Source organism: Pseudophryne corroboree, chromosome 7 (genome assembly GCF_028390025.1).
Source record: "Pseudophryne corroboree isolate aPseCor3 chromosome 7, aPseCor3.hap2, whole genome shotgun sequence".
Taxonomy (NCBI): domain Eukaryota; kingdom Metazoa; phylum Chordata; class Amphibia; order Anura; family Myobatrachidae; genus Pseudophryne; species Pseudophryne corroboree.
This window is the reverse complement of record NC_086450.1, coordinates 115,802,767-115,817,640: the sequence shown is the minus strand read 5'-3', so window position 1 is coordinate 115,817,640 and position 14,874 is coordinate 115,802,767. Positions and strand designations below refer to the sequence as shown.

The 14,874-nt window shown below is 43.7% G+C and overlaps 1 protein-coding gene and 1 long non-coding RNA gene across 3 annotated transcripts in view; one reads left to right on the top strand and one right to left on the bottom strand.

The window, feature by feature from the left end:
• The window catches only part of LOC134944749 (uncharacterized), a 160,413-nt gene that overhangs the window by 52,540 nt on the left and 92,999 nt on the right, over positions 1–14,874 (bottom strand). The window lies entirely within an intron of this gene.
• NOSTRIN (nitric oxide synthase trafficking) overlaps positions 5,161–14,874 on the top strand; it is a 261,103-nt gene continuing 251,389 nt past the window's right edge. Inside the window, exons 1-2 of the mRNA XM_063933578.1 lie at positions 5,161–5,407; positions 6,723–6,808. Coding sequence (XP_063789648.1) covers positions 5,357–5,407; positions 6,723–6,808 — 137 coding nt within the window. The 5' untranslated portion in view covers positions 5,161–5,356. The remainder of the gene's footprint in view (positions 5,408–6,722; positions 6,809–14,874) is intronic.

The following is a 14,874-nucleotide window of genomic DNA, read 5'->3' as shown; positions in this document are numbered from 1 at the left end:
AACCACGAGTGGTAATAGCCCCTGTTGGTCGGCATGCCGACTGTCGGGATAGTGAGGGTTCGGGATGTAGGTGCCGGTATTGTGACCGGCAGTCTCATAACTACGCACTTTCCGTGTTTTTCCATAGACTGGTAATAGAAAGGAAATATTTGATTTCTATCTACTTGCACTTTAATAGGCACATACAGTAGTTGTTCTAACCCTAAACTCTGACTGCATACATGTTTTTCAAAACTTCTAAAGAGGACAAGTGGAGATGCTACCCATAGCAACGAATAAGATTCTAGCTTTCATTTTATAGAATGTACTAGATAAATGGATGTAGGATGGACACTGAACATTGATCTTTCTGAATGATCTGTATTCATCTCTGATACATCAAACATTTTTGATTGAAGCCATGCTACAGTCTCCTTACCTCCTTTCCCTATAATCGCTGAAACCCCTCCGACAGCGATAGTTTAGCCACTATAAACCTCCAAATACTGTATTTTAAAAAGAAATTAGGGGAAAAAAACTAAGGCACATCCCCATTCTGCACATTCTCATTACTCCACACAGTGCATGTTTTGCAGGTCTCCTCACAGAATCACAAGTGAAATAATTAACTCCACCTGCGGACCTTTTAAAATGTGTCAGTGAGTAATTAATACACCTGTACACCTGCTGGGTTACCTGCAAAACGGGTGTGGTATGGAAGGTAGATAGTAACTAGGTCGACAGTGTCTAGGTCGACCACTATTGGTCAACAGTAACTAGGTCGACAGCATCTCTAGGTCGACAGGGTCTTTAGGTCGACATGGTCTAGGTCAGGTATGGGGAACCTTCGGCCCTCCAGCTGTTGTTGAACTACACATCCCAGCATGCCCTGCAACAGTTTTAGCATGGCCAAATAACAAAACTGTAACAAGGCCTGCTGGTATGTGTAGTTCAACAACAGCTGGAGGGCCAAAGGTTCCCCACCCCTGGTCTAGTTCGACAGGTCAAAAGGTCGACATGAGTTTTTTTATGTTTTTTTTGGTGTCGTTTTCTTTGTTGAGTGACCGGGAACCCCAATTAGTGCACCGTGTCCGCTCGCCATGCATCGGCATTACCGTTCCAATTGTAGTCCACGTGGATCGTTAAGTATGAAAAGGTAAAAAAAAAAGAAAAAAATCGTGAAAAACTCATGTGGACCTTTTGACCTGTCGACCTAGAACATGTCGACCTAAAGTCCCTGTTGACCTAGTTACTGTTGACCAATAGTGGTCGCCCTAGATAGTGTCAACCTGGTTGCTGTCAACCTAGAGACCGGATCCCCTGCAAAACATGCACTGTGGGGGGTAATGAGGACCGAGGTTTGCAGACCTATGCGCTAGAGTGACCTGCCAACACTGAGATTGTTGAAAAGTACAGTATACATTAACATTAACTAATAACCTGATTACCATGCTAACAGCCAGATTAGCAAGGAGTATAATTAAGTCACCTGTGGCCAAGCATGGTTATACTTATAAGCTGGACCGTTGGGGTGCCTTGAGGACTGCGGTTGGGAACGTCTGGAGTAGCCTATAATTAACACAAGAGGACATATCTCAGGGGTACCAAATGCTATGTAATGATGGGACCGGTAATCTAAACGTGAGGCATATAATGTAAGATTTGTTTATTTACAAATACATTACTGCATTTGTTATTGGTTGTTAATGTGTATGGTGATTTGTTTCCAATGCAAAGAAATGGGTTTAGTTATCCTTCAGTGCATTCCTTTTAGCTTATGTTTTAAGAACATTTAATTAGCATTCCATAGTTAATGTATGCAGGCAGCTCCAGTGGTTGCTGGATAGTCTCCTGACAATGTGAGAGATGAGCTCAATTAATTGTATTATCTAATAACTTTCAATTCCGACAGAGTCATAACTTTCAACTCTAATGGTGTATCCTGGCTCAAGTTCACTTGTGCATTTTTTATGCCGCTGCTTTGATATCTGAAATTGTATTCTTCTCACAGCTTTCATGCAGAACATTTCCAAGGATTAACAATATGAATATAAATGTTTCACTTACAGCTCTGAAGTTTTCCCTAAAACCTAAAGATGATGTTTTAAAATGACCTTGCAAAGATGATACTGTGTCATTTTTACATAAGTGCCATAAAATATAGCCCCCGTTGTTTAACTCTTCAAATAGAAATAAGCATTCTAATTAGCATTTATATAAAGAAAAAAATGGAATGCAGACATAGATTTGCAGATTGTAACTCTGGTATTTCTGATTTATCCTTTTCAAAATCTCTCTGACTGCCACTAATACACAGATTCACATCTCTCAGCATGGCATGAAAGCAGAAAAGGCAGAAGGATTTTCCTGTGCAGCTAAAGCTTAAGAGGGGTGATCTCTGCATCTTGTCCATGTGACTGTGGTTGCCATGACTGTGGAAACTGCAGAATAATAAATGAGAGCAGCCTGAAGAGACACTTAGGGGGAATTCAAATGTTTGAAAAGTCGGTCTGTTTTTTCCCTGTCCATTAGACAAGAAAAAACAGACACCCAACTGACTTTTCAAACAATTGAATCCCCCCCCCTAAGTCTGCCTATCATAAAATTAAGGATGTCTCTGAAAGAAACATCCTTGTTGTACTTAATGCAAGTGGTGGCAGTGAAACTTACAGTATAAGTCACACTTTCATCTGAAGAGCTGGAAAGGGGGTATTGGTGGTGGTTGGAGGAAATAGGCTGAGGTTTTGCCTAGGGTGCTGAGAAACCTTGCACCGCCACTGATGCTGCCTGCGCGCGCATCCAATGCCGCTGAGACTCTTGGGGGTATATTTACTGAAGTGTGCGTTTAATTACAAAAATGATTGGGATGACATTTTGTTGATGTTGTCTATAGTGTCTATTTTTCCAAATCTGTTTGTTCATTTTTTTCAATTTGGAATACAATGAAAAAAAATCCCCAGTCTGGTGTTAACTGTGCAGCATCACTGTTTACAACAAAGTAAGCCAAGTTGAATGTATGAACTTTGTTTGACAATATGGGCCTGATTGAGAGATAGACGCAGTTCATACAGCAGCTGTGTCTTTGCCAAAATATATGCTAATGCCGTAGGATGCATCTTGTCTAAATAGACACCTCCTGCCAGTTTCTCTGATCCGCTGTTCCATCCAGAGGTGCAGCACTGGATCTTCTACGTGAACATCGGTCATCTGAGTAACTGTCAGGGGCGACACATGGGATCCTAAACATGAGCAGGTTGCCAAACATTGGAGATGTACGTAAACCATAAGGTTTGCGTGGCTTTCTGATTCAGGTCTAGATTCGTAATGGGGTGGACGGGACTACAGCTCCAGGCCTCCAGGTACAGGTGTGCCCTCATACATCTTGCCTCAATACGCCACGCAGTGGGAGTTGCCTGGTGCGAGTGAGCTCACAGGTCCCGTGCAACTCAGTTTGCTGAAAATGCATCTTATTCACATCGCTATGTTAATTAGATGCACAAGCAAACTCTGCTGATTAAAATGATATGTGACATGCCTATATTCTGTGTGCGACTGTACTTTAATGGAAAAAGTTGCACAGAAAGACGCTTGGTGCTACCAAGTCACACCACAGCGTGGCGTAACTAGAAGGCCTGTTTAACGTGCAAGCAGGCTAGATGTAAGTAGACACATCTCTATAAATAGGCTCATCATAACAGTATGATGAAAGCTATCTGCCCAGTTGGCCACACAGTCGGCCAAAAATCAGAAATATTAAATTAGTATTTCTATTTTCCTCACAAAATGATGCAATTTCTCTAAATTAATATTTTTAAGGAAACATTGAGATAGTGTAGGGGGCATACACACCCACAGCCACATAGTTACACCTCCTCCTCTTCTTACCATAGGCCAGTGGCACCCTGGGGTGCCTTGGTACACTTGCAGGGATGCCCTGGGTTGGTGGTCCAGGAACAATTCGAATTATTTATGGTCAATGTAATAGACAAAACCAGTGCCGGTGGCTGCCAATCATAAAATATATTGACATACTGTACAGAAACTAATCTTGTCCCACATCACAGAACTGAACCTAAGGATGACATATAAACACAATTTACTTAATTTAAGTTTTTTTTCTAAATTTCTCAATAAGAACTTTTGGCCTAGTGGTGCCATGAATAAAAATCTGATGCTCTAGGGCAGGGGTTCTCAAACTCGGTCCTCAGGACCCCACACAGTGCATGTTTTGCAGGTAACCCAGCAGGTGTACAGGTGTATTAATTACTCACTGACACTTTTTAAAAGGTCCACAGGTGGAGCTAATTATTTCACTTGTGATTTTGTGAGGAGACCTGCAAAACATGCACTGTATGGGGTCCTGAGGACCGAGTTTGAGAACCTGTGCTCTAGGGTGCTGTGATTCAAAAAAGTTTGGGAACCACTGCCATAGGTCCTTAATAATTTTCAGCCCAGTCTATTCATGAAGCAGTGATAAGAGCGGAGAAGTGAGCCAGATGGAGAAGTTGCCCATGGCAACCAATCAGCATTGAAGTAACATTTATCAAGTGCATTCTATAAAATTATACGTAGCAGCTGATTGGTTACCATTGGCAGCTTCTCCACCGGCTCACTTCTCCACTCTTTTCTCTGCTTCATGAATAGACCACTCTATTCTTGTATCAGTTTCATAACTGCTCTGTAGTGTTGGGGAACTCCGCTCCTTCCACTATCTAACTATCAATCTGTGGCCTCTCTGCTCCTTCCACACATCATGAATCTATTCTTGTCACAGTTAGACACGTCCTTAATCAGGTAAATGGCTATAAGTCCATCAAATTCAACCAAAAAAGACAACACTAACCACTCTCCAGGAATTTTTGTCTGGCAGGGCACTTCTTTTTTCTTTCTGTTCTTTCCCAACCCCTGATACGCAGCCATTATAAAATGGTTAACAGAATATATATAGGGGTTTTACACTACAGTATACAGGGATTGAGGACCCTGGGAAAAAGTTTTTATAACTCCCCTAATGGGAAGCATTCAGGTTTTTTTGAGCTGGGAATACTGCTTTAAGAAAAGTTGTTGACTTTAATACCTGAAAGACGACTAAAGTCCATATATGAGTTGGCTTCATTACAACTAGTTTATAATAAGTTACCGTTTACTTTGCAAAGCATACATTGCCTACAGTAGACCTAGGCTCAGTTGCCTGATAGCAAGGATTACTATCTCAAAACCTTATATGCCTGTTGTAAAGTGACTATTTGTTTTCTCAAATATTTATTATTGTGCCTTCTTACTGATGTTATCGAATTTCAATAACCATGTGACGCATATGTAATACCTCCCAGAATGCACCTCTTCTTCCTTACCACACCATAACATTCTGAGGACTATGGATCAAATGCATCTTTTCAAAACTAGAGACCCGCTTGCAGGTTCTACAGTAAGTAAATAAACATATTTTAAACATGCAGTTCACTTATGGAAGAACTTTGTTCAAGAGAAGTGCAATTCATTTAATAATGTAGTATCTTCCCTGCACTGTTCTCAATTAAAAGGGTCAATTTCATGCAATTATCTTCGGCTTCTTATCAGTGAATATTGATATTTTAATTCTAGGGTTCTCATAAAAAGGTATAGGTAACAATTAACTTTCAAAAGTTAATTATGATGTTTGAATATGGAACTCAGCAGCAGTTTTTAAAAGACTGAAGGAAATTACATATTTAGAACATTTGATAGCATATATTACGTCCACTCTAATGTAAATCTACTAGTGCAGAATAACGTAGGGTGCAAAATGTTAATTAATAAATTGTGGTTCAACTATTTATCACATTAGGCAAATATGGTTGATAATCAGCCTGCTGGAAAAATTGCTTTCCCTAACTTTTCGGGTGTCCCCGATACCCCCTTCCCCCCTCTACCATCCCGTCCATTCTTCCCCTCCCTCTGCTCTGTGTCTCTTTCTTTCTGTTTTGTTTTTATTTACATACTGTTTGCCCTGAAGGTTGGCACCTGAGCTGTACTCTGTCTTGTTTACATGACTTTGTAATTTTTTTTTTTTATCCATATGCCAATGTGTTGTCAATGAAGCCTTGTGGTGTGGGTGTTTCCCACCCTATGTTATGACTTTGGTGACCTTAAAAACTTTTAATGCTGTATAACTTTTTTACTTAGTCTGTAAGCACAAGTAAAGGGCTTTATTTTAAAAGGACATATTTAATTTGTTTTGGTTTGAATTTCCATATATACTGTAGGTTATAAAAAAAAAACAGTATAATGGAGTTTTTGGCTGAAACACACCATTTATAACAGTGTCCAACCTTAAACAGCACCGATTGTCTCCACATAGTGGTGGCAGCCATTTTGTAGAAGTGCTAATATTTATGAAAATTCAGATGGTTAATTAATTAGACTTTTGAAATCATGAAGGCACTGAGTGCCTGAATATTGATACTGTACCTCCTGGAAAATGACTGCCTCAACTGTGTGTTTGGAAGCAAATCTGCTTTAAAGTAACTATAATTTCATCTTATTTTTTTTTTATTTTTTTTCTGTCTTCTAATGGAGTGGAGCTTTGCAACATTACTAAAAAAACAAAAAACAAAACCCTCCCACTGTTTTTTTTCTTCTTTTAATAATTCTAATATTATTTAAAATTAATTCTAATGTCAAAAATATAATTATTATGTTTATTTATTTTAACTTGTTGATGTATTATATTATGTGTACATTTAATGTATTATTTTTGTCAGTATGAAAAAGTATATCAGGACCTCAAGAACATTTCTAAAAATGGAGAGCAGTTTTGTAAATCTCTTATGTCTGTTCTGCAACAAAGGTGAGTATAAATATTTTATTATATTAAATTAAATAGTAAGCCAGCTGAAATTCTTTATCGTTTTGAGTATTTGCCTGTTTTTAAAGGAAATGTAATATATGATGTATACATAAAATGCCAGGCGTAATCTCTTGTATAAGCAAAGTGGTTTAAAGTGTACCTGACATTCAGTATTCACAATGTATCCACTGGACAGTTTCTAAAAACATATAACTTTAATTATAAGGCCTTAGTAAAAGTAAAAACACATACCATTCATGAAACATACCTCCCTACCGTTCCTATTTCAGTCGGAGAGTCACGCTTTTTTGATAATGTCCTGCTGTTCCACCCACAGACTGCATTGTCCCTCGGGTGGGGGAAAGATTGGGGCACTCTGAATGGATGACATGCGCATGTCATCCACACTGTGCTTGAAAGAATGGGGGCTGTCCAGCAGCTTGCAGAGAACTGCACAAGCCCCCAGCATGATGTGAAACGAGGGCATAACATGCGGTTATGCCCCAAAATGTCACACAAGGGGGGGCGTTACTTAGTGGGTACAGGTCATGCCTCCTTTCTGGCGTTTGCCGTAGATTCATCCCACAAGGCATAGGCATCATTATAATGTTGGGAGGTATGCATGAAAGAATTGGCTATAATACCATACCCTTCTTATCTCCTGAGCTACATGCTATAATGGCTTGGGCATTATTCAAATTAGCTCTAACTGTAGGCCAAACTTCTAATGACACTAATATAATGTGCTCAATTGATGCCTATACCTTTGCTTTTGTACTGGTAGAGTAGCTCCCAGCCCGCACAGCTCCTGCGCGTTGGTAGGGAGCTACTCGTCGCTGCCTGGGTCACATCGGCTGCGTGTGACATCACGCCACCGCAGCCTGCCCCCCCCCCCCCCGACGCTCCGGTCACGCCTGCGTTGCCCGGACCGCGCTCCCTAAACGGTGGCCAAACGCCGCTGGCCCGAGCCCTCCGGCGACCGCCTCTGCCTGTCAATCAGGCAAAGGTGATCGCATGGCTAAGACAGCCGTCGGCTGTCTGGCATGCGCCGGTGCACTGCGGCGCCGGCGCATGTGCAGTTCAGACCTGATCGCTGCTGTGCAAAAACGCACAGCAGCGATCAGGTCTGAATTAGCCCCACAAAGTCATGAACCAGGCATCTCTAGGGACCATTCCCTATTTTGGGCCCAAAAAATGCAAGAATGGCCTACCATCCATGGGAACTGCAGGTCTCAGGGACCATCTGTAACAAAACGTTCCCACAAGTCAGACACTTTGCACAAAAACACAAATACCATGAACAACAACCTGAAAAAGACAAGGTGGAAAGGAGTAAACTAAGGTGAAGGTGGAAAACCTAGAAATACCTCTGGGAGTCCACAAGCCATAGAAAAAGCCAAACTTAAACTTTTCTATGCCTCCTGGTTTAAAGACCCCATCACTGAAATGAGCAAAGCAAGGTGAGTTGACGTGAATCTATCCTGACAAAATACGCATCCACAAATCACCCATTTATTTCCCTAGACACTGTATGAAAACAAGTTGGTGTGGCTCAGAGATACATCCATGGCCCCAACAGAATTACGTGGAACGCAAAATTCAGCAGTCCCAAGAGAGTGAACCATCTTAAGAGGCACTTTAGCCAACTCTAAGTATGACACAATCTGCAAACAATAACTGTAGAATGACCCATCTTGGTCTACAGGTCGAAATACGTTGATTGAAGGGACTGGTCTGAATTATTATCTCCATCCAGATTAAGAGCACGTTGGTTTCCGTTGTCTACAGTGGAGTATTAAGAATGGGTGCAATGTGTGCAGTGCACACGGGCACCTGGGTCCATGGGGGTTTATATCACACACATTGCACTCATTTATTCGGTACTTCACCTCTCTGGGGTCCAGTGTCGGCAGTAGTAGCATTGCAAAATCACCTGAATTTTGCGCATGTGCAGCAAGGAAATCGCCAGGAAAATGGCCATTGCACATTTTTCCTGGTTGCATGCAGTAGACTCTAGCACAGCGCTAGAGTCTATTAGCATTCCTCAGCTCACACACACTATGCTGCTCTCTAGATTCGGTAGGAGGGGTCTCAGATGAAAACTGCACATGGGCTCCCTCCTCTCATAATATGCCTCTGAATAGCATCCGAGTGATTTCTGTACAACATAGAGAGGATCCTAATGACTGCCATAGAATACAAACAACATCCTACTGGCATAGGTATTCAATTTATTTTAAGTTTTAAGATAAATAGAATAATATTATGTTATTCAGCTATTTGATAAATTCAGATTTTAAAGTAAAGAAAAAATAGTTTACTGGTGTTAGATGCAATAAAGCATATCTGGCAAATTGCAAATATATTTCTGTGCACAAACTGTTAGGCTGAGTCTGCCTCTGTTGATTCTCAGTTCCTGTCTCCTTTGGGCTGCAGCTTCTCTAGCTGGGAGAGAATGGAACGGATGGGGAACAGCTTGATGCACCAGACACTAGAGCAGTGGTTCTAAAACTGTGTGCCATGGCTCCCTGGGGTGCCTCGGGGCACTAGCAGGGGAGCCTTGGACTGGTGGTCCATTACCAATTCAAATTATTTATGATCATTGTAATAGGCAAAACCATTGCTGGTGACTGACAATCACAAAATATGTGGACCCGGCCCTAGGTATAGGCAAACTATGCAAATGCCTAGGGCATGTGGCATGCCTAGGGGCACAAGCAGCTTTCGTCTGATTAAAATGATATGCAGCATGCCTATATTCTGTGTGTGACTGCAGCTGTATCTGCATATGAAATGCTATGCTACAGTGTATTCCTGGAAATCACTGGAATGTAGCATTCCATATGCAGGTACAGCCACAGTCGCACACAGAATATAGGCATGCCGCATATAGGGGGTAATTCAGACCTGATCGCTAGGGTGCATTTTTTGCATCCCTGCGATCAGGTAGTCGCCGCCTACAGGGGAGGGTATTAGCTGCGTACACGTATGTGATCGCAAGTATAGCAGAACTACACAAACATAAGTTTGTGCAGTTTCTGCTCAACGCAGGACTTAGCCGCTGCGATGATCGGGCCCGGAGCTGACATTAGAATCCCTCCCTCGAAACGCCTCGTCCCTGCTGCGTTTTCCCGGACATTCCTTTAAAATGGTCAGTTGCCACCCACAAACGCCCTCTTCCTGTCAATCTCCTTGCGATCGCCAGTGCGTTCGGAATTTTCGCACCATCCCGTCGCTGACCGGCGATCCCAATTGCTGCAGACTGGCACGCCGGCGCATTGCAGTGCATGTGCATGCGCAGTTCAGATCTGATCGCAGGCTGTGAGAAAACGCAGCCTAGCGATCAGGTCTGAATCGGCCCCATAATTTTTATCAGCAGAAGCTGCTTCTGCTTCTTAGTCACATAGTAATGCAAATAAGCATTTAGCCAAAAAAAGGTGCCCGACATTAGCATAGCTGGCCGGGAGCTGCCAGCTGACTCACGCCAGGCATCGCCTGCTGTATGGTGTATTAAGTCAAGATGTATGAGGACACATCTGTATCCAAGCAAAGGCAGAGGTCACAGTGTTAACGGCTGTGTGAGTGCTGCGTGCGAGTGGGTAGGTTGGTTGGTTGTGCAATAGTGTTCGGCATATGTGTAAGAGTCATTATGTGTGTCGTGTATAAATGCATGCATATGTGTAAGGGACATTATGTGTATAAGGGCATTAATAAAGGTTGGCATAATGTGTAAGGCGTATTATGTTTATAAGGACATTAATAATGTGTGTCATACACGTGAGGGCATTACTGTATGGTATTATGTGTATAAAGGTCTTACTAATGTGCGGCATTATGTGTATAAAGTGCTCTTAATGTGGCATAACAAAGAAAGGGCACTACTGTATTGTCTAAAGTGAATAAAGAGCAATATAGTGTGATGTAATGTGAATAAGGGACACTAATGTGAGGCGTAACATATATAAGGTAAAGTGGCACTACTGTGTGATGTAACGTGAATAAGGGACACTATCGCATCATATAATGTGAATAAAGTTGCACCACTGTGAGGCATCATTTGAATTGGGGGTACTATTTTGTGGCCATGCCCTTTCCCAGCAAAAACACGCCCCTTTTTGGCCTGCAGAGCGAATGCGCGCACTGTTCCTATTTAAAATATAGGGGGTAGGAGCACCAAAATGAGAACTGCTATGGGTGAGGGGTGATGGTGCTGGGAAAGAAGTGCAGGGTCAGAGGCCGAACTAGCGGTGGTGTTAGGGGGCACCAGCCAAAATCTTGCCTTGGGCATCATATTGGGTAGGGCCGGCTTTGGTGGACAAACAGAAGCAAATCCTGTCCGTCACCACACAATTGCACCTAAGGATGACGTATAAAACACAATTTAAATTAATTAAATATTTCTTTCTAAATTTCTCCATAAGAAACATTTGGCCTGGGGGTGCCGTGAAAAACATTTTGATACTCTAGGGCGCCGTGATTCAAAACAGTTATGGAACCACATTGGCGTTTCTATGGGTGCAATGTGTGCGGAGGGGCCCACACCACACACATTGCACCAATGTTTCTATTACTTACCTTTCCTGGAGTCTTAGACGCCGGAACATGGCAGGCGCCATCTTTACAGAGTCCACGCATGCACAATAGATGCTGGCATAATGCCCCATCTTTCCTGAGTCCACGCATGCACAATAGATGCTGGCATAATGCCAGTGTCTACTGCGCCACTAAGAGGTGGGGGGTTTGCAAACTGGCCCCCTCCTCTGTTGAAACGCCCCTGCACTGGAGTAACTAAATTGCTGCTCGGGTGAATAATATCAAGGGCAGCAACAGTGGTGGCATCACTAGTGGGGTGTAGACAGAACCGAGTAGTGTCACCACCTGAGGAGGTAACACCAAAATGTCAGCTCCTTCACGTTATTTTGCAGCCACCGGCTGCTGCTCACTGAGGAGGAACTGGCACCGTGGGGAGAGAATATTAGGGCAGCCTATCATCTCTGTGAGTGCTGGCCATGCCCCCAGAGTGATGAAAATAGGGGTGTGCTGAGAGGCTTTTTTTGCACAGGTGCCCTCTCACTGCGTGACTCCGACCTCAGGGATGCCACTGCTTATAAGATGCATTGCCTCCACCAACTTTCATTTGAATAAGTATTTTTAGGTCTTAGTGACCTCATCTGTACCCCCTAAGATCTGGTATCCTAAACTGCACTGTTAGTTTACTGTATGTAATACAATCTCCAGCATGATCATTTTACTGACCTTGCCCACTATATGTTGCTGCAACTAATGAATTGTACTTAAGTTAAAATTTTGTTGCATAGTGATTAAGCAACATAGTGGAATTTCCAGATCTGCTATTCAAAATAGGACATAAATAAGTAGGAATTTACATATATTTTGTGAGATTGGTTTAAACATCTGTCCTGGAAACCCTTTTTAAAGTATAACTCCTGGTAAAGCTTTTTCTCTGACGTCCTAGTGGATGCTGGGAACTCCGTAAGGACCATTGGGAATAGCGGCTCCGCAGGAGACTGGGCACAACTAAAGAAAGCTTTAGGTCACCTGGTGTGCGCTGGCTCCTCCCACTATGACCCTCCTCCAAGCCTCAGTTAGATTTTGTGCCCGGCCGAGGTTGGATGCACACTAGGGGCTCTCCTGAGCTTCTAGAAAGAAAGTATAGAATTAGGTTTTTTATTTTCAGTGAGACCTGCTGGCAACAGGCTCACTGCAGCGAGGGACTAAGGGGAGAAGAAGCGAACCTGCCTGCTTGCAGCCAGCTTGGGCTTCTTAGGCTACTGGACACCATTAGCTCCAGAGGGATCGACCGCAGGCCCAGCCTTGGTGTTCGGTCCCGGAGCCGCGCCGCCGTCCCCCTTACAGAGCCAGAAGCAAGAAGAGGTCCGGAAAATCGGCGGCAGAAGACATCAGTCTTCACCAAGGTAGCGCACAGCACTGCAGCTGTGCGCCATTGCTCCTCATACACACTTCACACTCAGGTCACTGAGGGTGCAGAGCGCTCGGGGGGGGCGCCCTGAGCAGCAATAAAAACACCTTGGCTGGCAAAAATACCACAATATATAGCCCCAGAGGCTATATATGTGGCAAATACCCCTGCCAGAATCCAGAAAAAGCGGGAGAAAAGTCAGCGAAAAAGGGGCGGAGCTATCTCCCTCAGACACACTGGCGCCATTTTCTCTTCACAGTGCAGCTGGAAGAAAGCTCCCCAGGCTCTCCCCTGTAGTTTTCAGGCTCAAAGGGTTAAAAAGAGAGGGGGGGCACTAAATTTAGGCGCAATATTATATATACAAGCAGCTATTGGGGAAATTTCACTCAGTTATAGTGTTAATCCCCACATTATATAGCGCTCTGGTGTGTGCTGGCATACTCTCTCTCTGTCTCCCCAAAGGGCTTTGTGGGGTCCTGTCCTCAGTCAGAGCATTCCCTGTGTGTGTGCGGTGTGTCGGTACGGCTGTGTCGACATGTTTAATGAGGAGGCTTATATGGTGACGGAGCAGATGCCGATAAATGTGATGTCGCCCCCTGTGGGGCCGACACCAGAGTGGATGGTTAGGTGAAAGGTATTAACCGACAGTGTCAACTCCTTACATAAAAGGGTGGATGACGTAACAGCTGTGGGACAGCCGGCTTCTCAGTCCGCGCCTGCCCAGGCGTCTCAAAGGCCATCAGGGGCTCAAAAACGCCCGCTCACTCAGATGGCAGACACAGATGTCGACACGGAGTCTGACTCCAGTGTCGACAAGGTTGAGACATATACACAATCCACTAGGAACATCCGTGACTTGATCCCGGCAATAAAAAAATGTGTTACACATTTCTGTCATTAACCCTCTAAAAATGGGTTTTTATGTTGGGGAGAAAAAGCAGGCAGTGTTTTGTTCCCCCATCGGATGAATGAATGAAGTGTGTGAAAAGAGTGGGTTCCCCCCGATAAGAAACTGGTAATTTCTAAAAAGTTACTGATGGCGTACCCTTTCCCGCCAGAGGATAAGTTACGCTGGGAGATATCCCCTAGGGTGGATAAGGCGCTCACACGGTTGTCAAAAAGGTGGCACTGCCGTTTTAGGAACGGCCACTTTGAAGGTACCTGTTGATAAAAAGCAGGAGGCTATCCTGAAGTCTGTATTTACACACTCAGGTACTAGACTGAGACCTGCAGATCGTGCTGCTGCAGCGTGGTCGGTGACCCTGTCAAACTTGAGAACATATTAAAGACGTCGTCTTATATATGAGGGATGCACAGAGGGATATTTTGCTGGCTGGCATCCAAAATGAATGTAATGTCCATTCTGTCAGGAGGGTATTAGAGACCTGTCACTGGACAGGTGATGCTGACTTTAAAAGGCGCATAGAGATTCTGCCTTATAAGGGTGAGGAATTATTTGGGGATGGTCTCTGGGACCTCGTATCCACAGCAACAGCTGGGAAGAAATATTTTTACCTCAGGTTTCCTCACAGACTAAGAAAGCACTGTATTATCAGGTACAGTCCTTTCGGCTTCAGAAAAGCAAGCGGGTCAAAGGCGCTTCCTTTCTGTACAGAGACATGGGAAGAGGGAAAAAGCTGCACCAGTCAGCCTGTTCCCAGAATCAAAATTCTTCTCTCGCTTCCTCTGAGTCCACAGCATGACGCGGGGGCTCCACAGGTGTAGCCAGGTACGGTGGGGGGCCGTCTAAAAAATTTCAGCGATCAGTGGGCTTGCTCACAGGTGGATCCCTGTTTCATTCAAGTAGTATTTCAGGGGTACAAGCTGGAATTCGAGATGTCTCCCCCCCGCCGTTTCCTCAAATATGCCTTGCCGACAACTCCCTCAGGCAGGGAGGCTGCGCTAGAGGCAATTAATAAGCTGTATTCCCAGCAGGTAATACTCAAGGTGCCCCTACTTCAACAAGGACGGGGTTACTATTCCACACGGTTTGGGGTACCGAAACCGCATGGTTCGGTGTGACCCATTTTATATTTAAAATCCTTGAACACATACATAAAAAAATTCAAGTTCAAGATGGAATCGCTCAGGGCGGTTATTGCAAGCCTGGACGAGGGGGATTACA